At 47.1% G+C, this 25,196-nt stretch overlaps 1 protein-coding gene across 5 annotated transcripts in view; it reads left to right on the plus strand.

Annotated features, from left to right (window-relative positions):
- Positions 1-288: 288 nt before the first annotated feature.
- The window catches only part of DRC11 (dynein regulatory complex subunit 11), a 187,615-nt gene continuing 162,707 nt past the window's right edge, over positions 289-25,196 (plus strand). For 4 of the 5 annotated variants that reach the window (XM_086376589.1, XM_086376598.1, XM_086376607.1 and 1 more), the window contains exons 1-5: positions 289-1,057; positions 11,934-12,258; positions 14,740-14,859; positions 19,506-19,697; positions 22,823-22,894. In XM_086376589.1, the coding sequence (XP_086232715.1) occupies positions 1,047-1,057; positions 11,934-12,258; positions 14,740-14,859; positions 19,506-19,697; positions 22,823-22,894 (720 nt within the window). In that variant the 5' untranslated portion in view covers positions 289-1,046. The remainder of the gene's footprint in view (positions 1,058-11,933; positions 12,259-14,739; positions 14,860-19,505; positions 19,698-22,822; positions 22,895-25,196) is intronic. The other variant, XM_086376621.1, reaches the window with a different exon arrangement.

Below are 25,196 nucleotides of genomic sequence, written 5' to 3' on the forward strand. Positions count from 1 at the left end.
TCTTGTGTTGGTTGTTCCATGTCAGTTTTTCCTGGAACACAGTGAGAACTTTTGATCTGCAGACTTCATTCGTTTCAGAAATGTTTCTTTATACCTTTCAGCTGCATTCGTTCTGAATACGTTCCAGTAGGTACTGCAGATTATCAAGTCTGCAAATAAATCTCAACAGATACGAAAGGTAATGACAGAACAAGGAACCCAAACACTCACAGCGGCCTGCTAAACGCTAACATCCACAAGGCATCTTACACTTACAATGCACTGTCGCCTTTTTCCATTTTCATTAAACCCAAGAAAGGCAGCATCTGCATCTACTCTGCACCCCTAGAACTGAAGTCTGTGCTTGGTACAGAGTAGATACCCAGTAAGGTTTCAAAAGAACGAAAGACTGCTACACCACTTTACAGATGGGAAGACTGCGGCTACAATCATTAAGGACCTAGTCCAAGGCTACGTATCTCAAAGTGGAGATGAAAATGTGCAAAAGAGAAAGCGGGACGCGGGCGTGGAGAACAAAGAGCGGGTGTATGGGACGTGGGGCCAGCTCAGGGGAACGCCGGGCGGGTACTCCGAGAAGCAAACGCCTCGCGGTGGTTGCTGAGAGATGGTGACTCAGACCTGCGCATCCACCAATAATGCAGTAGCTTCCGCCCCGCGCGGTTGCCAGGGAAACAGCAGGCAGCGCTGCGCAGGCGCATAGCACGCAGGGGGGGTGGCAGAAAGGACCGCCCCCTCCACTGCGTATTGCGCAGGCGTAGCGTCTCCGTTGCTAGGTTCCCCCTCGTGCGTCTCGCTGGGTGGCCAGAGTTAAGTTCCCGAGCCTCCTAAAGGAAGGCTCTGGAATCCCCCGTCTTGGAGAGTGTAGGCATTCCCTTCCTACCGCCTTTCCCTTCCCGAAGTCAGAGGATATCCCCGTTCCCAGTCCCTCCCTCGGAAGCACCTTCCCCCAGCCCCTCTGGTGGTGCCCCGACCCTGCAGCCAGCCGCGCATCAGAGGACGACAGAAGAGCTTCCCGGCAGGCGAGGCAAAGAGGGAAAACAGCCAACATGTCGAACGCGTAAGTGAGGCGCTGCCCGGGCGCAGCCGTGGAGTGGGCTTCTTCAGGCAAAAAGATAGCTTTCTCTTTTCCTTTTCTTTTCTCCTACACCCCTTCTTTTTGCAGTTTTAGCAAATAAAGATACACCTCAGCACAGACTGTCAGCTTCTGCGGACAGGGCATGCCTTTTCCTCAGATGCTCCAACTCCCCTCGCGCTCCCCCACGGCCCCAATAGAGAAGAGCTCCGCCAAACACAGTGCTTACTTTACGCCCACTGAGCCCTTGTGGACTTATTTTTGAGGAAGTGCTGTCTGCGTCCGCTTTTTTCTTGATCTTTCCCAGCAATGTTCGTTGCTTTGTGAAAACACCCTGGCCCCTATCTTTAAGTTAGGAAAGATCTTGAGGAGGCTTTATTGTACCACTTCGCTTTCCAGCAAGAAACCCCAGTCAGGAGGCCGTGGCCGCAAAGAGTCTTCACCCAGCGTTGTGCCCGTTACAGAGCAGTAGCCCAGCAGTTGTTGCTGGTCATCTCAAACGCCTGTTACAGTGCTGACTCTGCAGGCACTCGAAATGTAATAACTCATGACTCCCCTGCAACGTCGGAGCTGTTAGTATTATTATTTCCATTTACAGTGGAGGACTCAGGCACATAGGGGCTAAGGAGTTCGTATACAGCAGGAACATGATGCCAGAAGCACTGCAACTCCTGCCTGATTTCTAGCTCTCAGTAACCCTGTTTTCCAGGTCAGAAAAGAAAAGCAGTAAGGCTGAGACTGAGGGCTTGCAGAGTTTTGCGGCTGGAGAGATCGGCAGTTCATTTTCGGAGATGTTTAGTTTGAGATGCCCGTTGGACATCCAGTGAGCATAAGTAGGCAGCTGACTTGAGTTCAGACCAGAGGTCTGTGTATGAAATATAAATTCTACAGCTGTTGGCATAGACAATTTTTATGAGACAGGAGATGAGTGTAGACAGAACAGAGAGCAGGTTCAAGGACTCAGACTTGGCCATCCAATGGCAAGAGATGGTGGGGGAGAAACAAGCAGAGGAATTACAGGCATGATTGTTGAGGAAGAAACACAACTGTGGAGCCAGGAGGAAAATGAATGCAGTTTCTGGGAGGAGGGAGTAGCAGACTCTGTCAGAGGCTGCTGAGGCAGGCCAGAAGAAGGCTGAGGATTGGCCGGGGGCAGCGATGTGGAGTCCTGTGGTGGCCTTGACCTTCATGGGTGAGATGGAGTAGAAAGATGGACTCACGTGAATGTAGGAGAGAGGAAGAGGGGAGAAACTGTAGACGGTGCAAAGCTGGGTTTTTAAAGGCATTTTGCTGTAGCTGGTGGCAGGGGAAATGGGGTCCGGAGACAGATTTAAAGATAGGAAACAATAGTCTGTTTGTATGTTGAAGGGAATGGCCAGCGTAAAGGAAGTGGGGTGAAATGAGAGGAGGAAGGAGAAGTGGGGTGACGTCCTTGCTAGCAAGGGCACAGGCCCCAGCATGCAGAGAGAGGAGCTGAGGTTCTTGATTGCAGGAAGATGAGAAGGTAGAAAGCTGAGCACCGAAGAATTAATGCTTTTGGTGTTGAAGAAGACTCTTGAGAGTCCCTTGGAATGCAAGGAGATACAACCAGTCCATCCTAAAAGAAATCAGTCCTGAATATTCATTGGAAGGACTGATGTTGAAGCTGAAACTCCAGTCCTTTGGCCACCTGATATGAAAAGCTGACTCATTTGAAAAGATCCTGATGCTGGGAAAGATGAAGACAGGAGGAGAAAGTGACGACAAAGGGTGAGATGGTTGGATGGTATCACCTACTCAGTGGACATGAGTTTGAGTAAACTCTGAGATTTGGCGACGGACAGGGAGGCCTGGCATAGTGAAGTCCATGGGGTCGCAAAAAGTCAGACATGACTGAGCAACTGAACTGAACTAAACTGAGAAGGTAGAGTAGAGGCTGTTGGTAAAGATTCCATTTGGAGGGTAGATGCCCTGGTGGGGCGTGGAAAGATGATGCAGATGGTAGATGATGGTGACATTGAAGGGCCGTGGGCAATACCATTAGATGAAATGAGTTTCAGAATTAGAGAGTGTAGGAAGGAGTGAAGGAGAGTGGTCTGGAAATTGAGTGAGGAGCAAAGACTTGGCCCTATTCCCTGCCACAGTCAGAGGGCTCTGAGACAAAGGAGGGCGTCACAGGAAAAGCTGTGTCCTTTAGGCCAAGCCCCCCTTGCCCTGGAGAAAGGAATGGCTACCCACTCCAGTATTCTTGCTGGAAGAATTCCATGGACAGAGGAGCCTGGCAGACTACAGTCCATGGGGTGGCAAAGAGTTAGACATGACTGAGTGACTAAGACTTTCACTTTAGGCCTCCCTTTGACCAAGAATGCTAAGGAATATTCCAGAAAGAGTACAAACAACTAGATAGGAAAATTGGAAAAATTTAAAAGCTTATCATGTATAAAATAACTTGAAAGTTCCCATTTTGCAAGATGTAGATTTTTCCACCCCAGCACATGGTGTGTCTGAATATTGCAAGTTGTTTTCCTCCCTTCCCCCCAACCCAGGCACCGCACAATCCCCCAGTCATAGGAAAACTGCCAAGCTGTAGAAATAACAATCTGGTCTCTTTCAGCCGTCATATTCAGTCTTTTGCACCCACGGTCCCCCTGACTTCAGTATCTGTAACGTTTCTAGGTCATATACTGAAGTCTGAAACCAATCAAATACTTAAAAAAAAATTCTAAGTGGTCCCATGAATAAAATACTGGCTTCTCTTTACAAGGCACATTTAAGATTTCAAGAACACTTTCACATCTGTTATCCCACTCCTCGGTAATCCTGTGGGGTGTCCAGGGCAGGTGTCATTATCCAGATTTGCCACTTGAGGAAGTGAAGACACGAGGTTAAGTGACCTGCCTGAGACCAACTACCTTGGGAGATGGGTTCTGCTTTTAAACTCAGAGCACTCACACGTTTAAAAACCGCTGTGCCATACCCCAGAGAAATAAGAACACAGGTCCACAGCACAGCTTGTACAGGGATGCTCAGAGCAGCATCACTCCCCAGACCCAAACAGCAGAAACTCTCCGTGTGTCCCTGCACTGATGAGCAGATAAACAGAACGTGGGATATACCGGCAGTGGAACAGTATTGGCCAATAAACCGAAATGAGGTGATGATGCTCACCACAGCACAGTGGGCCCTGGGAACATTACGCTGAGTGGGAGGAGCTGATCACCCAGGGCCACCTGTTATATGAGTCCACTTAGGTGAAACATCCAGAATAGGCAGGTAAATAGAGACAGATTAGATGAGTGGTTGCAGGGGGCCTGGGAGGATGGGGGATAATGGCAAATAGGGAATGACTGCTCACACGCACGGGGGTTTCTGTTCAGAGTGACAAAAATGGTCTGAAATCAGAGAAAGGTGGTGAAGGGTGCACAACTCTGTGATGAAAACCGATGATTTCTGCACTTTCAGAGGGTGAATTTGTGGTTATGTGACTTACATCTCAGTAATGGTCTCAGTAGTTAAAACATCCTCTTGCCCTTTTCCTTGTCTCAGGTCGTCTTCCTGAGCACTGGCTCAGTGGAAGGATGCTGAGACTTTGAGCTCAAGGCAGGGTGGGGGTCAGGGTGGACTGGGGCTGTGAGGGAAGTGGGGGCTACACAGGATGGGGGCCCAGGGAGTGGTAGGGTTGTAGCCAGCAGGGAAGGGGCAGCAGGGAAACTGGAACACTGAAGCCAGTCTCCGCGGGAAACAGTAAGGATGTCTGGTTGCATGCTCTCGCAGCTATTGTTACTTAATATTTCCCTATCAATCAACAACCTTGCCTGGTCTCTCCAACAAGGGTTCCCTGAAAAACAGCAGGTGAGGAAGAAAGAGGGTACAGCCCAAATGCCAGGACTTGGAAGGATCAAGCCCCCAGGAAGGTCTTTGGCCAGAAGTTCCAGATAGGAGTTGGCTCTGCTCTGGCCCTGGAGGGAGTCCTGCCTCTGTGACCCTGGGTAATGCCAAAGATCTCTTCAAGAAAATTAGAGATACCAAGGGAACGTTTCATGCAAAGATGGGCACAATACACGACAGAAACAGTAAGGACCTAACGGAAGCCAAAGAGATTAAGAAAAGTGGCAAGAAGAACTATACAAAAAAGATCTTAATGACCCAGATAACCATGATCGTGTGGTCACTTACCTAACCTAGACATCCTGGAGTGTGAAGTTAAGTGGGCCTTAGGAAGCATTACTACAAACAAAGCTAGTGGAGGTGATGGAATTCCAGTTGAGCTATTTCAAATCCTGAAAGATGATGCTGTGAAAGTGCCACACTCAGTGTGCCAGCAAATTTGAAAAACTCAGCCATGGCCACAGGACTAGAAAAGGTCAGTTTTCATTCCAATCCCAAAGAATGTTTCAGCCACTGTACAGTTGCCTCATTTCACATGCTAGCAAGGTTATGCTCAGAATCCTTCAAGCTAGGCTTGAGCAGTATGTGAACCAAGAACTTCCAGATGTATAAGCTGGATTTGGAAAAGGCAGAGTAACTAGAGATCAAATTGCCAACATCTGTTGGATCATAAAGAAAGCAAAAGAACTCCAGAAAAACATCTACTTCATTGACTATGCTAAAGCCTGTGACTATGTGGATCACAACAAACTGGAAAATTTTTTAAGAGATGGGAATACTGGACCACCTTAGTTGTCTCCTGAGAAACCTGTATGTAGGTCAAGAACCAACAGTTATAACTGCAACAACAAACTGGTTCCAAATTGGCAAAGGAGTACAACAAGGCTGAATATCATTTCATTGCAAATAGAAGGGGAAAAAGTGGAAGCAGTGACAGATTTTATTTTCTTGGGCTCCGAAATCACTGAGGGCAGTGACTACAGCCACAAAATTAGAAGATGCTTGCTCTTTGGAGGAAAAGCTATGATAAACCTAGACAGCATATTAAAAAGCAGAAACATCACTTTGCTGACAAAGGTCCGTCTAGTCGGAGCTGTGGTTTTTTCCAGTAGTCATGTACGGATGTGAGAGCTGGACCATAAAGAAGTGTGAGCACCAAAGAATTGATGCTTTTGAACTGTGGTGTTGGAGAAGACTTGAGAGTCCCTTGGACAGCAAGGAGGTCAAACCAGTCAATCCTAAGGGAATCAATCCTGAATATTCATTGGAAGGACTGATGCTGAAGCTGAAGTTTCCATACTTTGGCCACCTGATGTGAAGAGCCAACTGATTGGAAAAGACCCTGATGCTGGGAAAGATTGAGGGCAAGAGGAGAAGGAGACAACAGAGGATGAGATGGTTCGATAGCATCACTGACTCAGTGGACATGAATTTGAGCAAGCTCTGGGAGTAGTGGAGAACAGAGGAGCCTGGTGTGTTGCAGTCCATGAGGTCACAAAGAGTTGGACATGACTTAGCGACTGAACAACAACAAGCCAATGAGTGCACTGAATTAGGGCAGCAAGACTTCCCGGGCTGGGTCTGCCCCAAAGCAGAACCTAGGCATAAAGTTCTAGATGTTTCCCATCCATTCATTTGGCTGCTGTTTCCCCTGGAGGAGGCCTCCTCTACCCAAGATCCTTTGTTATGACGGGCGTGGGTCTTTATGGAATTCAGATTGACCCTGCACCCTATGAAGACAGCCTCCATAGCCTCCATGGGTGGCGGGACATACCTTAATGCTTGCTGGCATGGCAAATACTTTGAATTCTGATAAATGCCCTTTATCTTTTATTAGCAACTCCACCCCTGCATTTAGAAATTATGACTGGATTTATTTATAGAGCCTTCCGGATATTGTTAGCAAATTCTTGGTAATATTAAACCTGCCTGTCAGTCTCAAGAGTCTACTTTCTTTGTTTCTTGGGTCTCCAGACAGGAACAGAGAGACTGCCTTCTGCGGGATCCAGCCCTCTGCAGCTCGCATTCCAGAATTTTCTTCAGCTACATCTTGTGTGGCTTTTGCCAAATGTATTCTTGAATGTTTAATGTTCTTAATCAGGACTGTGAATGGAGTTATATTTTTCATATATTTTCCCTGCGTTTAGTTTGGAGGGCTTTTTTCTATGCCTTGCAACTTTGCTGTACTAATTGACTTCTTACTTTTTGTTACTGATTTCCATGGATCTTGCAATGGTATCATTTACAAGCAGTTTTTAACATCTTTTATATTCACCCCTTTTCTCTATGCTTCATGCTTTTTTTTTACTCATATTATTTAGTTTTCTAGTGTTTTTCTACCGAAAATATTTCTGGTCTCTGGTTTTCAGCATTTTGAAGAGGGTTGTCATCATCTGTTCTTTGGGGCATGTGACAGCATTCTTCATAAGGCATTTGCCATAAATTAAATTTATAGAGCACCTCCTTGGCATCTGTGGAAATAACCCACAGCTTTTACTGTCCCGTGCGGCGTTTCATTCAGCTTTCCTTCACGTTGAACTCTTGTGAATTCCCCGGGTGACCCCTCCTTGATCAGAGGGAACAGTTTGTTTTTGATCTGATGCTGTGTTTTGTTTGCTAAGTGGAATTTCAGATCTGAGTTCCAAACAAAATTAGCCTGTCATTTTCTTCTGTAATGTTGTCCTGCCAGGTCTAGGCCCTGAGCCCTATTTAGTCCACACAATGGGCGAGTTTTCTGCTTTGTGGGAACATGTGTTGAGTCTCTTGGCCTGTGGGGCCTGCCATCACCTGTCAGGTCAGCGAAAGCCTTGGGTGTCCCGCCCCTTCTCAGATGCTGGAAGTCTGGGCTTCGGAAAAACCAAGAACCTGCTCAGCTTCTTTGTGTCTGTTCATCATGCAAACAGTGAGACATTCCTAGCTGAGTGGAATTCTAACTTTCTGATAGTAGCTTTTCATCGTTATAATAAAGTTGTCTAGCAGAGTGCTGTTGCACTAGCAGTATTTTAAAAATATGACCAAGTTTGGAGAAATCTAATACTTGAACCAGAGATTGTGGAGTGGAAGGGGCAGTATTCAGCCACCAAACTCAGTGGGGTGCTGGGAGGGAGGAGGCGTTCAGCTGTGTGTGTGTGTGTGTGTGTGTGTGTGTGTGTGTGTGTGCGCTGGGTCTTCATTGCTGCACAAGAGCTTTCTCTGTTTGCAGAGAGCAAGGACTACTCTTCATTGCAGAGCTCAGGCTTCTCACTGGGGTGGTTTCTCTTGTTCTGGAGTGCAGTCTCTAGGTTGCTCAGGCTTCAGCTGTGGCCCACAGGTTTAGCTGCTTCGCGGCATGTGGGATCTTCCTGAACCAGGGATTGAACCCATCTCTTGCACTGGCGGGTGGATTCTTAAACACTGAGTCACCAGGGAAACCCAGAAGTCCAGTTTTTAACTGCACGTCTTTGTTTTCTTGTTGTGTCCAGCACACCTCTGCCCTCCAGGGTTTGTCCTGACAAACTAGAGTCCATTAGATTTCAGAGCCTGAATTCTGGAGCCAGGCTGCAAATCCTACATTCAGATTACACAACTCTGGGCAGTAGCTTCTCTGTGCCTCGATTTTCTCATCTGTAAATTGGAATAATAATAACAATCGCCTCATAGGGTTTAGATGGCAGAAAGTGAAGAGGAACTAAAAAGCCTCTTGATGAAAGTGAAAGTGGAGAGTGAAAAAGTTGGCTTAAAGCTCAACATTCAGAAAACGAAGATCATGGCATCTGGTCCCATCACTTCATGGGAAATAGATGGGGAAACAGTGGAAACAGTGTCAGACTTTATTTTTTGGGGCTCCAAAATCACTGCAGATGGTGACTGCAGCCATGAAATTAAAAGACACTTACTCCTTGGAAGAAAAGTTATGACCAACCTAGATAGCATATTGAAAAGCAGAGACATTACTTTGCCAACAAAGGTCCGTCTACTCAAGGCTATGGTTTTTCCAGTGGTCATGTATGGATGTGAGAGTTGGACTGTGAAGAAAGCTGAGTGCCAAAGAATTGATGCTTTTGAACTGTGGTGCTGGAGAAGACGCCTGAGAGTCCCTTGGACTGCAAGGAGATCCAACCAGTCCATTCTGAAGGAGATCAGCCCTGGATGTTCTTTGGAAGGAATGATGCTAAAGCTGAAACTCCAGTACTTTGGCCACCTCATGTGAAGAGCTGACTCATTGGAAAAGACTGTGAGACTGGGAGGGATTGGGGGCAGGAGGAGAAGGGGACGACAGAGGATGAGATGGCTGGATGGCATCACTGACTTGATGGATGTGAGTCTCAGTGAACTCCGGGAGTTGGTGATGGACAGGGTGGCCTAGCATGCTGCGATTCATGGGGTCACAAAGAGTCGGACACGACTGAGCGACTGAACTGAACTGATATGTAAAGTACTTAGAACAGTGACCAGCATGATGTAAATATGAGCTGTACCATCATCTTCATTTGAACCTAAAAGAGTTTTCACATCAATAGAAGCTTTTTATTTTGGGCCAGAAAGATGAAAATCTCCCATCTCTGCTCCAAGCATAGGAAAAAGAAACAGCATAAACTAATACAGCACTATAAGTCAACTATACTTGAATAAAATAAAAAATTTTAAAGTACAGAAATGAGTATGTAAACAGTAACAGATATAAGTTCCTTTCTTGTTTTATGAGCACTAATACGTCAGTAGGTTTAGAAATTAAACAAACGTCCTGCTTATTGAGGTTGTGGTAATACTATGATTTCCATATTTATCTTTCTCTATAAATAAGAATGTTGCTTTGTTCTTAAATTATTTGTTCTTATATTTTGTTCTTAAATTATTTCAACTCCTCAAAATTAACAAATCAAACATTTGTTTTGAATTTAAGTGATTTATTGAGAGAGCAGCAGTAGATCAGTAGAGTCTAGTAATAAAAATGAAGAAACAACACAGCACTTAATTTTGAAAAATATTCAGAGTATAGGTAGTGGCTTACCATATTTAAATAACTTATCATGACATCTGGTTAGTAAACGTTAATCATTTGTATGTTTAATTAGAAATTTTGATCAATAAAACAAAAATCAAATTACAAAAAAGGAACATTTTAAGTGTTATTTTCATTTATCTGAAACTTTTATTTTAAAAAATATTTAAATTTTATTTTTAAATTTATATTAATTTTAGGCAGATGGACATGGAAATCCTGTTTCTTACATGTTGTCTCAGCAGATGTTGTGATTATGCATCTCGTGGCGGGGGGGGCTTCTTTTATTTTGAGTGGAGGAGGAGGTGGCAGCATGGGTTGGATTGTGGGTTCAGCTCACGACTGTGCAGACCGGGGTTCAGGTGCTGACCTCCCCTCTGAAGGGCAGACCCTACCTTCCACCCTGGTGGAGAGATGGGAGCCGCCCTGCCCCGTGGATGCTGCGAGGATGGCACACGGCTCAGAACTCGGCCGGCAGCTGGTTTCAGTGTGAGATGCTCACATGTTCTTACCCCACGGGAGGGAGAGGAGCCTGCGTGAGGAAGGGCAGATGGTGGAGGAGAGCTCTGGAGGGCATGCCTGGGGATGACCTCAGGCAGGAGATGAGGGCCTCCTGTTCAACAAGGTGGGTTGACCAGCGTATGTATCTCCACCTCCTCCCGTGACGGCCTCTGAAAAGGCAGTAAGGACTGTAAACACACAAGGGCCACGAGAACGCTTGACCAGAGATAGCAGGATGCTGTCAAGGGACGAAAAGCAGATGTGGATGAAAGGGAGGGCCTGGGTAGAGAGTGTGACCTGCAGGTCAGCAGAGGTGGGTGACCAGCAGTCTGCAGGACCTTGGGAAGGTCATTCAGAGGTGAGGGGACTGGTCACAGATCAGCGGAGAGGCATTTCCACCCCAGAGAGCAAGGGCCAAGCTGTTCCCATCCTGGTGGCCAAGGCCGGTGCAGGTGACCTGGACCCAGGGAGGGACGCGGGACACAGGTGGGTGCAGACATGAGAGTCTGGGCTGACCCAGGACAGGCCGTGAGAGCCCGTAGCCCCCTGGACCCACGAGCTTCTCAGGCAGTGTTTGGAGCCGCCCTCGCCAGTCCCTGGGAAGACCTTATCTAGAGAGATGGACATTGTGGGTTTTACCCTCTTCCCAGGGAGACAGCCAAGATTCTGCCCACCCCTCACCCCCTGGTTAGGCCCGCTGGTTATGAGAAGTCCCTTCCCAGACACAGTGAACTTTCACTTAGCTTTTCAGAACTGGATCTTGGATATAAATGAAAGCCAAAAATTGCCCAGATTTTGAAAGAAAACAGAAGTCTCTTCTGTGAGTGTATTGATCAGAGTCCTGGCAGGGATAGGAGGGCATGCTCAGTGGAAATGGGGGGATGGGTTATGGTGGGGGGATGGGGGATGGGGGGTGAATAGGGGGCCGGGTGACAAAAGTGTGGGCTAAATCTTGGGAAACCAGCAAAGGATTGGGGGTGTGGCCACCACCCTACACCTGTGGTAGAAGAAGGGGGCAATGGAGGGGACACCCTTCCATCTAACCCTCCCCCTCCTCAGCACCCCTGGCTGCACCCCTCACTGACTCAGACAAGGGTGAGGAGCCAGCCTCCCAGGCCGGCTGGTAACTCAGTTAATTCCCACTCAGCCATGTCATTCTTTGGCTCCAGGATGCAGTGATGGGTCGGGTTGGAATGAACTGAGGAGGCATGCAGCCAAGGAGGCTGAGGAGTGGGAGAGTTAGATGGAAGGGTCTCCCCTCCACTGCCGCCTTCTTCCACCAAAGGTGAAAAGCTTTTTAAACCATTTATTTGATAATAATAGTTGTAGTCATATCCAAAATTCGTATGCCCAACAAAACGGAACATACGTGGTCTAAAGAACATTGCCGCCACATGCGGTGTTCTCAGCTCATATTTATGGTATGTTGCTTTTTGTTACACCAGATGCCCAGTATCTATGCCTTGCAAAGTAATTTCTGCTTCCTGAACTGTCTACTCTGTCTTCCCTCAGAATGTATAATAAGATGTGGCATCAGACCCAAGAAGCCCTCAATTCTTTGCTTGATACAGAATCTCAGAAGATGATGGAACCACAAAAGAATCAAGTGTTCATCTTCCAGATGTTAGCCACCTTCTATATCAAATACGTGCAGATCTTCAGAAACCTGGAGAATGTCTATGACCAGATAGTCCACCCACAGAAACGCATTCTGATCCGAAAAATCCTGGATGCTGTGATGGGTCGCATCCTGGAGCTGAAGAATGAGATGGTTGAGTTGGAATTAACTGAGTTCCATTACTTTGATGATATCTTACAGGATCTAAAGTTGGAGCCTGTAAGTACTTAAGTTTTTTTTTTTTATATTAGTTTCTTTTTGTTGTAAATAAGATATGTAGGCCTGTAACCAATAATCTACAGACTTTCTAGGCATATTGACTGGTTGTATGCTGTATTGAAAGTTGAAGCATAGCCCTTCAATGAGACTTTACTGCTGTGGACATGGATGGGGTTCATTCAGCTTTTGGTTCAGATGAGTTGTTGCATGGCCCTGGGATCTGCTGAACACCGGGATTGTTGTGGTCGGTCTTGTCACCATGGTATCTGCCTGAGCCAGTTGGAAGAATGGAGTAGGATGACCCTTTCGCAAATAATCCCCCCAGTTTCCAACAGCAATGCCACTTCTTCTGTTTCCAGAAGACATCTCTGTCTGGCCTTTGCCTCCCATCATCTTCTTGATGAGCAGCCTCTTGGTTGCTGGTTCCTAATCCCCAGGAAGATGCATCTCCTCCTTTGCTTTGGGTCAGTGGTGACTCAGATCCTCTAGTAACACTTCTACAGTTTTGATCATTGACCTTGGAATGGGAAACATTCATCTGACCTCCACTGATAGGATGAGATGGTTGGATGGCATCACTAGCTCAATGGACATGACTTTGAGCAAACTCTGGGAGATGGTGAAAGACAGGGAAGCCTGGTGTGCTGCAGTCCCTGGGGTCACAGAGAGTTGGACACAACTAAGTGGCTCAGCACCAGTTTGAAATACCTGCACACAAAAGAAGAACAGGAGTTTAAACTAGTGTATAGAAACAAGTTTTCTAATAAAGCAAATTCATTTTTTAAATGATTCTTGCAGTGGGGTAATTAAGGTAAAAATAAAACCAAATTATTTTTTTAATTGTAACTATTTACACACAAATGGTCAATGCGCTGATGTTAAATTATTAGATTTAATTCAAAGAGCTCTATAGCTCAATTCTTTGCTATCCGAATTTAAATTATTATTTTAGGTAGGCTTCAGTTCAGTTCAGTTCAGTCCCTCAGTCGTGTCCGACTCTTTGCGACCCCATGAATCGCAGCACGCCAGGCCTCCCTGTCCATCACCAACCCCCGGAGTTCACTAAGACCCATGTCCATCGAGTCGGTGATGCCATCCAGCCATCTCATCCTCTGTCGCCCCCTTCTCCTCCTGCCCCCAATCCCTCCCAGCATCAGAGTTTTTTCCAATGAGTCAACTGTTTGCATGAGGTGGCCAAAGTACTGGAGTTTCAGCTTTAGCATCATTCCCTCCAAAGAACACCCAGGGCTGATCTCCTTTAGAATGGACTGGTTGGATCTCCTTGCATTCCAAGGGACTCTCAGGAGTCTTCTCCAACACCACAGTTCAAAAGCATCAATTCTTCGGCACTCAGCTTTCTTCACAGTCCAACTCTCACATCCATACATGACCACAGGAAAAACCATAGCCTTGACTAGATGAACCTTTGTTGGCAAAGTAATGTCTCTGCTTTTCTATATGCTACCTAGGTTGGTCATAATTTTTCTTCCAAAGAGTAAGTGTCTTTTAATTTCATGGCTGCAATCACCATCTGAAGTGATTTTGGAGCCCAGAAAAATAAAGTCTGCCACTGTTTCCACTGTTTCCCCATCTATTTCCCATGAAGTGGTGGGACCGGATGCCATGATCTTCGTTTTCTGAATGTTGAGCTTTAAGCCAACATTTTCACTCTCCTCTTTCACTTTCATCAAGAGGCTTTTTAGTTCCTCTTCACTTTCTGCCATAAGGGTGGTGTCATCTGCATATCTGAGGTTATTGATATTTCTCCTGGCAATCTTGATTCCAACTTGTGTTTCTTCCAGCCCAGCATTTCTCATGATGTACTCTGCAGATAAGTTAAATAAGCAGGGTGACAATATACAGCCTTGACGTACTCCTTTTCCTATTTGGAACCAGTCTGTTGTTCCATGTCCAGTTCTAACTGTTGCTTCCTGACCTGAATATAGGTTTCTCAAGAGGCAGGTCAGGTGGTCTGGTATTCCCATCTCTTTCACAATTTTCCACAGTTTATTGTGATCCACACAGTCAAAGGCTTTGGCATAGTCAATAAAGCAGAAATAGATGTTTTTCTGGAACTCTCTTGCTTTTTCCATGATCCAGCAGATGTTGGCAATTTAATCTCTGGTTCCTCTGCCTTTTCTAAAACCAGCATGAACATCTAGGTAGGCTTAGATAAGATTATATTTCTTTAAAGAAAATTCCTCAAGCTATCGTTAGTTCATTGAGGCCTAATTGATACGGATTACTGGAATTTTGTGATAATGATCAAAATGAGATATGTTATACTTTCCCGTTTTGACTTTATTTGTGCCTACCTGATGGGGACAAGGTGTCTCACACCACTGGCTTCCTCACCTTGTAAGTGTGGGTTGGAGGTCGAGTGAGTCTCTGATGCACTTGTCCTGACTGTGGGTTTTACATGGATTTGGGTCCTGAAATTGTGACCAAAGTACTCTTTTGTTTCTTCTTTCTCTTCTCTAGCAACAGTTAGATATCCCCATACCCAAGTATTTTTTGAAGGAGAAGTTGGAAGTCATAAAAGGAAGAGAGAAAATCCTTTCCCAGATATTAGCAGAAAGTGGATTAGATGTATCTGCAAAGGTTTGTATATCGTTTTGATAAACTTCATTCCATAATCTGTAAAACCTCCTTTCCTGCTGCTCCTAACTGTAGGAGAAACAAGACTATTCTCAATGCGAGGAGAGCAACAGCCTTTCCCCCATGTTATTCAATCAGTAAGACATTGAATAACTTTTGGGTGTGTTTTTGACCAGTCGTAGCCACCCCTGTCCAAGAACTTAGAGATCAAAACACAGTATTGGTTAAATCAGAAGCTCTGAGATTGAGTAGATGATCAACTCAGTCTCATGTTTCATCTCCAAGTCACCCAGCCTACGGTCAGAAACTGAATGTTGTTCATATAAAATAATTAAGTACTGAGTAACTAGGAGCTATAAACGACACTTTCTGAAAATGCTGATTGACCTCCTATAACTTCAAGTTGAGGGAGACTTCCCTGGGGACCAAGTGGTTAAGACTTTGCCTTCCAATTAAGGGGGTGCAAGTCCCATCCCTGGTTGGGGAGCTAAGATTCCACATGCCTCGTGACCAAAAAACCAAAAGATTAAAAAAAAAGAAGAAGTAGCAATATTACAACATATTCAATAAAGACTTCAACAATGGTCCACATCTAAAAAAATAAATCTTAAAAAGTAACTTCAAGTTGAGTGGCACTTAGATCACCTGGAGTAGACTCTCTCTGGGGAAAGGGGGGAAACCTGTAGACCCCCTGGACAGCCCCGGGCAAAGCCCAGTGGGAGCTCTAAGCGCTTTCCTCCTTTGTCCCCCGGTATGCGCGCAGCTGCACCCTCTGCTTGTTACAGTAGCTGTCTTGGCTTTAACTCTCTCTGCCTTCTCGTGGATTCTGTGTTTATTTCCCTGCAGCCTCCTGGCGGGCAGCTCTTTCCGCAGGGCACTGCCACTGCAACCTGATGTGTTCCAGTGCCCCTCCCTGCCTCCAGAGTCATGCCTCCCGCCCTCCGGCTGGTCGTCCCAGCCTAAGCATTAAGGCGGCAGCAGACCATCCACCCAGGGACAGTGCAGGGTGACAGGGGCACCGTTAGTAGCCATGCTGGGACTGTGGGTGCAACCTAGGTGCACAGGGGGAAACAACTCCTGTGGCCTTTAGACGGGTATGCCTCGGGGCATTGCCAGCCCGCGCTGTGCCACGCATTGAGGAAGATTCCAGGTGCCCCCGGGATGGCATCTCGGAGGGAGCAGCACGTGCCCTGCCTGCCTGCTGAGGGACACAGGTCGGGTACTGCTCTTCGAGCACACATACCGAGCCCTGAGCCACCTGTCGTTTTGCATGGGCGGCTTCACACTGCACCCCAGCCATACGTGCCAGCCAGTCAAGCAGTCCTCTTCCTGCAGAGCCTGGTGTGACAGTGTCCCTACAGATGCCTTGCCTGACCTGCCTCATTCAGGACCACCCCTCCTCCCACTGCTCCTCCCCTAAACATCTGGCCCCTCTTCTGCATCAAATTTTCTTCCAAGTGGACTCCTGGGAATCTGGCCTTGGGGGTCGTCCAGCCATCCCTTCACCACCTGCTCCTGGGTCTGTGCCTCCAGTTCCCACATCACTAGAACAGAGCCCGCCCCCACCAGGCATCCCCACCCCTGGGAGTCCCTGGCCCAGAGCGTTGACATGCAGTGCAGAATCCACGGGATCTCCTGGGAAGATGGAGAAGGGCGATTACATTGCACGCAGCGCAGTTGCACTAAGACGTCCTCCCTGCCTCTTCTCCCCCAGTCCATCTTGCTTTGTGCAGGGTCAGCAGTAGAAAGGTTTCTGCCCCTCCTTCACTCAGCATTCAGCCTCAGCAGCTCCTCTCTCCTCCTTAGGTCGAGCCATTCATCTCTGTTTTCCAGGCCCCATTTCTGGGGTACCTAAGGGTGCTCAGTGGAACATGGGAGTTCCGGGCAACACCCGGGTGTCTGTGTGACTTTCCTGGGCCTGTCATTGTCTCACTGGACCCCCTGCTCTTGCCTTAAGCTGTTTATTTCTTGCAGATATTTACAATGTATACCCCAAGAAGGACTTTTTTATTAGAATTCTTTTTTTTTTTCTGTGTAGTATGTGGCATATGGGATCTTAGTTTCCAGATCAGGGATCAAACCTAGGCCCTCTTCATTAGGAGTGCAGAGTTTTAGCCTTTGGGCCACCAGGGAAATCCCCGCACAAAGAATTTTAATAAAGGGAAAATAACTGCCCACTTCTGCACTGGTCATGCTGAGTATTTACTCTTATGGCCTCCTCCACTGACTTTCAGATATCTTTGTTGTATTGAGTGGATATCTCAAATCCCTCACATGTATCCCATGAGGGCTGAAATTATTTTCAGAATGGCAGTGTGCAATCTAAAGGAAATAGACAATAATAAATGGCATTTGCTGAGGACCTGCTCTACACTTAAGGGTTTATACATACATCATCTGATTTATACCAGCATAATATTTATTTTGGGCTTTCCCAGTGGCTCAAATGGTAAAGAATCTGCCTGCAATGTGGGAGGCCTGGGTTGGATCCCTGGATTGCGAAGATCCCCTGGAGGAGGGCGTGGCAACCCATTCTGATATTCTTGCTTCGGAGAAGCCCATGGACAGAGCAGCCTGGTGGGCTACAGTTTACAGGGTCACAAAGAGTCGGACACGACTGAGGGACTAAGCACAGCACAGCATAGCAACATTTATTTGGGGCTTCCCAGGCGGCACTAGTGGTAAAGAACCTGCCTGCCGGTGCAGGAGACATTAAGAGATTCAGGTTCGATCCCTGGGTCTGGAAGATCCCCTGGAGAAGGAAATGATAACCCACTCCAGTATCCTTGCCTGGAGAATCCCATGGACAGAGGAACCTGGCAGGCTACAATCCATGGGGTCGCAAAGAGTCAGACACGACTGAGGCAACTTTGCACGCACACATGCAATATTCATTTTACCTTCACTTCCAAAGTGCATTATTGAAAAGAACAGCTCCCTGCAAATCTGAAGCAGCAAGATGCCCCTGGACACCGAACCCTAAGCAGTTGTGTGAAAGAGCTTCCTTGGAAGGCCCTGTTGCCTCCATGCTGAGGGGCCGTGGGAGCTTTCATGAAAGAGGGTGACTCATCATTTCAAATGGGGTGAGTCCCTTACTAAGTGTAGGAACTGCATGAATTCCTTTACTTTCTTCAGCCTCAGTCTTCCTTTTATGTACAAAAGGGAAGTGTTAGTCTCTCAGTCCTGTTTGACTTTTTGCGGTGCCGTGGACTCTAACCCGCCAGACTCTTCTGTCCATGGAGTTTTCCAGGCAACGGTACTGGCGTGGGTTGCCCTTCTCTTCTCCAGTGGATCTTTCCGACCCAGGGATTAGACAAGGGTCTCCCACGCTGCAAGCAGATTCTTCAGCATCTGAGCCACCAGGGACGCCCTTTACAAATGAATACTTGGCTGTGTTGGGTATTAGTTGCAGCACTCATGATCTTTAGTTGCTACAGTTGGGGTCTTAGTTCCTTGACCAGGAATCAAACCCAGGCCCTGCTTTGGGAGTGTGGAGTCTTCGCCGCTGGGCCAGCAGGGCAGTCCCTAGCGTTGGTCACAGTAGTACCTGTCTTGGCCGTTGCCTTGTGAATTGGATGAGAAAGCACGTGGAAAGCAATTCTGGCATCTATCCTCAATAAAATGGCCCTTCCCTCCCTCTCTTGCCGCTTTGTCTGCATTCCCCGCCGCCACCCCCGTTACACAGAGAAGTGACCATCCTGAGGAGCGGTGGCCCAGGGGATGAGCTACAGCATCTGCCCGTGGGCTGCACTCTCCTGCCCGCACCCACATGTGGCCGTTGCTGCCCCCTGAGGCCGGGGCAAGGGCTCAGCCCATGATTGAGTGGTTTTTGGATTCGAACAGCCTCTTCCTTCTGCCTCTGTCCAGGCAGGAGGCTTGGGTGAAGCCACACCAGGTCCACAGCTTCACCCTCCCTCCTGGGACGACAGAGGGCCTCAGGCCTGAGCCCATGCAGGGCCCTGGACGCACCCGCCACCAGCAGCAGCCTTGCTCTCATCCCTGTCCCCGAAAAGCTGCACTGCCCCTCCCTGACTCTGCCCAAACTCCCCCCACGTGAGATCTCCAAAGACAGCATTCTTGAGCAGTTCCCACCATGGTTAGATGTTTTAAAGGACAAATATGGAGGTGCTGGGAGAGGTTTCTCTTACAAAGTTAAATGCTTCTGAAATGGTCCGAATATTAGTTTCACATTCACTAGATGGTTCTGTAAGTGATTTTAAAGCCAGCATTTGGCTTCGTCTGTATTTCTCATTTTAAATTCTCCTAGTAGATCTATATTTTCAATTTCTACTTTGAAGTTAATGGAACATTGGTAGCCATTTCAGGTTGATTTTGATCCGTTTTCATTGGCATCCCTCGTATAGTCTGCTGCCAACCTAAAACATTGTGGAGCTAATTAGTATTTTGTTCAAAATGGTAGAGGAAGGCTTAACAGATCCTTACATACAAGCTCACAGTGTGAACATGACATATTATCAAAATATGCGTATGCTTGGGAAAAAAAATGATTCGTATTGAATGGCTGCAATTCTCTCAGTAGTTTGGAGACTCTTAGCAGGGTGGTGTTAGAAGTAAGCATGTGATGTTTCTGGAATCAGTTAAGGTCGTGAGCGTGTTTAAACATTGATTTATCTTAAATGTTTTTGCAGAAATACCAAGTAAAGCCTATCCCCCTAGAAGAGGCTGTTAAATTGATCCAGATTGCTGAGAGGGCACGGCAAGGGCGCCTGAGAGCCATGTTCATGAAGCAGATCTACCTGCAGGAATACAGAGCCAAGCAAGCCAGGTTACTCGGTGATAAAGTGGCGGATGTGAGCGCCGCTGCACTGAGAATCCAGAAGGTGTGACCATGGGGGACAAGGTGGAGATGCAGCCCGGGGGTGGGGCTGAGCGCCAGAATTCAACGTTCCCAAGTCCCGCCTCTAGCAGGAGAGTGGCAGTGACAGAGTTAGTCACTCAGTCGTGTCCAACTCTTTGCAGCCCCACAGACTGTAGCCCACCAGACTCCTCCCTCCATGGAATTCTCCAGCCAAGAATACTGGAGTGGGTTGCTATTTCCTCCTCCGAGGGATCTTCCTCACTCAGGGATCGAACCCAGGCCTCCTGCATCGCAGGCAAATTGTTTACGGTCTGAGCCACCAGAGAAGCCTTTAGGACTAAATTCCAGAAAAGACTGTTTTTATCCTGGGGAAACTGTTAAGCATGCTTGGTTATGTTTTTTTCAAATTGCATTATAAATAGGTCTGAAACTCAGGACCTTTTATTGATGTATTTTTAAAAATCATCTATAACTTTCGGAGGCAGTATTGCTATACAAGTCCTCACTGCATTTTTAAAACTGCATTTACACACAGACATGTGATTATAGAAGGGAGCAGGGTTAACACCTAGGAGCTTACAGAAGCGTGTACCATTCACGTACGCTTCAGGGAACACCACCGATGACCACACGTGGATGCTCCTTTCAGGAGCCCTGGAAATTTCCTTGCCTTTGTCAGATGACCCTCTTGATTTATACTCCCATCTTTTTTCAAATTGTGACTGAGGTTGCTCATGGAAAAATGAAGAAAACTGCAGCTCGATACAAATGAGAATTAGATTGGCAAGAAAGCGAGTATAAGGACATAAAGGGGAGCCAGAAGCTCAGAGCTCTTGTCCCCAGTTGTGTTTGAATGGGAATTGGGAGGGGGCTGAGGAGAGGCAGAAAAAGACTACTTTCTTTCAAGTTTCTGTGGGGACATAAAGTCTTTTTTTAATTTACTTTATTGAAATATAGTTGATTTACAATGTTTTGTTAATTTTTACTGTACAGCAAAGTGATTCAGTTGTGTGTGTGTTTGTATACATACGTGTGTGTGTGTGTGTACTTTTTAATATTTTCCGTTACGGTTTATCAGAGGGGGGTGAATATGCTTTCCTGTGGTCTACAGTAGGAGCTTGTATCCATCCTGTATATGAAACTGGTACTGATGAGCCTATTTGCAGAGTAGGAGCAGAGACGCAGACACAGAGAGTGGGCTTGGGGACGCAGTGGGAGGGAGAGGGCTGGGACATTTGAGAGTGTGGCACCGACTCGTGTACACTTGTTCAGTTGCTCAGTCGTGTCCGACTCTGTGTGACCCTGTGGACTGTAGCCCGCCAGGCTCCTCTGTCCGTGGGGTTTCCCAGACAAGAGTACTGGAGTGGGGTGCCATTTCCTTCTCCCATGTATGTAACCCTATGTGTAAAATAGTAGGAAGTTGCTCTATAACACAGGGAGCTCAGCCCACCGCTCTGTGACGACCTAGAGGGGTGGGATGTGGTGGGGAGGGCCAGAGAAAGGGGATACAGGGATACATGCGGCTGATGGATGTTGTTGTATGGCAGAAACCAGCACAACATTGTAAATCAATTATCCTCCAATTGAAAAATTTAAAAAGACAGTAAAAAATAATAGTAGCTGCCTCTCCCACCAGCTCCCACTCCTTTTTTTCCAGCCCCACTTGGCAGCTGAATGTCTGTCCTCTATGGGGTTTGAAGTTTCTGGGGTATGGGATATGGGATATGGGATACACATCTGAGTTCAGAACTTGAGTTGTACAATTCTTGGATGTTACTTGGTAATATTTCTCCACGGTACAGTGGAAATCTTGTAAAACCTTGAAGTACCACCCTCAGATTTAGTCCCAATCCTGCAATCAAGGAGTTTCTCTTAAAGAAATACAGGTACAGGAATCTCACTATAAAAAAAAAACCACTATAGACTATCTCTTTATGTTCTCCAGATTTGTGGAGATACATTTGCCATGTCACCCTGTGTAACTTTGCGATGTATGACATCATGGTTAGATATATATGTGCATTTCATTATGATGGCCACAGTAATTGGTCACACTTAACACACCCATCACCTCACATGAACGCCGTTTTTTCTTATACTGAGAGCATTTAAGGTCTACTCCCCTAGCAGCTTGCAGGTATAAGATTCAGTATTGTTCACTGTAGTCACCATAGCGTACATTCTGCATTCCCAGAACTTGTTCACTTTGTAACTGGTCCTTTGACCACCTTCACCTGTCTCCCTCCCCTGCCCAACCCCTGGCAGCCACAAAAACTACTCTGTTTCTATACACTCCGTGTTTTTAGATTACACATGTAAGTGAAACCGTAAATTGCTTGTCTTCTTACAACTTATTTCTCTTAGCATCATGCCCTTAAAATTCATCCATGTTGTCGCAAATGAGAACTTCCTTCTCTTCATGGCTTCACTGTATGTACATACCAGGGTTTCTTTATACACTCGTCCATCAGCAGGCGAGTTGTCTCCGTGTCTTGGCTATTGTGAATGGTGCTGTGGTGAACATTGGTGTGCATGTATCTCTTCAAGTTAGTGTTTTCCTTTTCTTCCGACAAATACTCAGGAGTGGAATTTCTGGAGCACACAGCAGTTCTATTTTTAATTTTTTGAGCACTCTGCTTACTGCTTTCCATAGCGGCTGTACCCAGTTCCATGCCCACCAACCGTACTGGAAGCTTCCCTTATCTTCACATCCTCTCTGACACTTGTTATCTCTTGTTTTTTCGATAACATCCATCCTAACAGGTGTGAGGCTGTCACTGGGTCAGCAGTGGGCTCTGCAGTTGCTACCAGGGTCTTGGATAAGGGTGGATCCTCTTTTGTCCCTGGGTGGACAGAACTGCCTTAGTCCTCCTTGTTTAATAGGGGATATTGGGACAAGGTTCTTCATCAGGGCCCACAACTGGGTCCTCAGACAGTGGACAGTGGCATAGGCCACTTCTGTGATTCATTCTTTAAAAATGTCACTGTGATCACAGAAGGAAAAGCACTCCATCAGCACAGACACGTGGGCAACTTGAGTGCATCATCATGCGTCGTTTGGCGTGTGCGGGTTGTGTGGGAGAAACGGCATGACCGTGTTTGATTTATCTTTACGTATTAAACAAGCAAGCATTTCTTTGTCTTTAGGTTTGGCGAGGTTTCCATCAGTGCAAGAGAACCGAAAGACAGAGACGAGAGGAGATGATATTTCTGGGGATGGTAAGTTTTCTTAGAGACAAGACCAGCATCTGGTTCTCTTAAAGACCAAGGAATCTGTAAGACCCGTGTCCCCCTCAGGGAGCGTTTGACAAAAGAAAGGAAAGCAACATACATGACCGGTGACTTAAGAGAATGGAATCCCGTGTATCATCTAGAAGCCTCCCTGGGGAGGGGAGGGGTTCTGGAGACACAGGATCATGTCTGTTTAGACGTCTGTTGGAGTATGTGGGCTGCTCTGAAGCGGGGACAAGCTGTGAGCTGCTCACCAGTGTCAGCTGTGGCCTCCACTCTGTTAATGTCTGTTAGTACTCATGACCAGGAGAATGGACTTGTCCCAATATAACTGCCTTCTCCTGAGTGATCTCCATGAAATGAAGTGAAGTGAAAGTCCACTCAGTCATGTCTGACTCTTTGTGACCCCAGGGACTGTAGCCCGCCAGGCTCCTCAGTCTATGGGGATTCTCCAGGCAAGAGTACTGCAGTCAGTTGCCATGCCCTCCTCCAGGGCATCTGATGATTACTGAATCAAGAGTTGAACAGATATGCTGCTAAGTCACTTCAGTCATGTCCGACTGTATGCGACCCCATAGACGGCAGCCCACCAGGCTCCCCCATCCCTGGGATTCTCCAGGCAAAAACACTGGAGTGGGTTGCCATTTCCTTCTGCAGTATGTGAAAGTGAAAAGTGAAAGTGAAGTCGCTCAGTCGTGTTCAACTCTTAGCGACCCCACGGACTGCAGCCCACCAGGCTCCTCCATCCGTGGGATTTTCCAGACAAGAGTACTGGAGTGGGGTGCCATTGCTTCGGGTTACATGTGCTTTAATTTGCTTCCTGGGGGTCCCAGAGGCTGCTCTCCAGGTGGAGGCGCTAGGCTGGGCTCTCCTGCAGCGGACCACAAATTACCACAGATTTAGCAGCTTCAACAGCACAAACCTGTTCCCTCAGTCTCTGTGGGTCAGGGGTCTGGGCTTGGCTGAGTCCTTTGCTCAAGGGCTCATAGGCGGCAGTCTGGGTGTTGGCTGGGGATGGAGTCTCACCTGAGGTTCAACGGGGAAAGAAACAGTGCCCGAGCTTGTGTGGTTGTGGGCCAGATTCAGTTCCTGGTGGGCTGCCAGGCTGAATGCCTCAGTTTTTTCCTAGTTGTTAGCTGGAAGTGGCCCCCAGCCCCTTGCCATGTGGACTGTCCACATGGCAGCTTGGTGGGGTGGGGAGCTGCGTACAGCCCCATGCGAGGATCACGAAAGTGGTGTGCATCGGCTTTGCCCTGACAGTGAAAGTGAAAGTTGCTCAGTTGTGTCCAGCTCTTTGTGACCCCATGGACTATACAGTCCATGGAATTTTCCAGGCCAGAATACTGGAGTGGGTAGCCTTTCCCTTCTCCAGGGGATCTTCCAACCCCAGGTCTCCCACATTGCAGGTGGATTCTTTACCAACTGAGCCACAAGGGAAGCCCAAGAATACTGGAGTGGGTAGCCTATCCCTTCTCCAGCGGGTCTTCCCCACCCCGGAATTGAACCAGGGTCTCCTGCATTGGAGGCAGATTATTTACCAACTGAGCTATGAGGGAAGCTTTGCCCTAGTCTGATGGTAATCAGGGAGTTGTAGGGTCCACTCTGTGTTTTTTAAAACAAAAGTGATGAAAGTCATGGAGCAATGGCCTGAGTGTGGGACCAAATGCTACTTTTTCTGTATACGATAATGTCACTGGTAAGATCTTTCCGTTTACTTTAAATCCTAAAACCTCAGAAAATGTAAGCAGTCTCATCTTTGGTTGATTGCAGAACCCACTCCCTGCTCTTGCATCACTTTTTTCATGATCTGTCTAAATGCCAGGTGATGCGATAAATCATTTCAGAATAGCATGCATTTTGCTCTCGGAGAAGGAAATGTCAGCCCACTCCAGTATTCTTGCCTGGAGAATCCTATGGACAGAGGAGCCTGGTGGGCTACAGTTCATAGGATCGCACAGAGTCGGACCGAAATGACTCAGCACGCACACACGTTTTCCTCTGCCCCACATCCTGACTGCTCCACCAGTTTGGCCCAATGCATCATCTGTTGTCAGCACAGGATGGAAAACAGGCGTTATTTTGCTTGAGGGAGGGATTCAGCACCGTGGTGCCAACACCTGGAAGAGTGTCTTTCCCTGGTGAAGGGGCGTGTGCCCACTGCACCTGTGTTCAGATTTCAGTTGTGGTGTCCAACCTTTACTGTCTCAAAGAATATGGTGACTCATCCCAGAGGGGTATGTGATTCAAGAAGTACCCTGATTTGGTCACCTGCATTCTTGATTTCTCTTTC

This window comes from Bos grunniens, chromosome 3, assembly GCF_055505025.1.
Source record: "Bos grunniens cultivar Pamir isolate PY7600 chromosome 3, Bosgru_T2T1.0, whole genome shotgun sequence".
Classification (NCBI taxonomy): domain Eukaryota; kingdom Metazoa; phylum Chordata; class Mammalia; order Artiodactyla; family Bovidae; genus Bos; species Bos grunniens.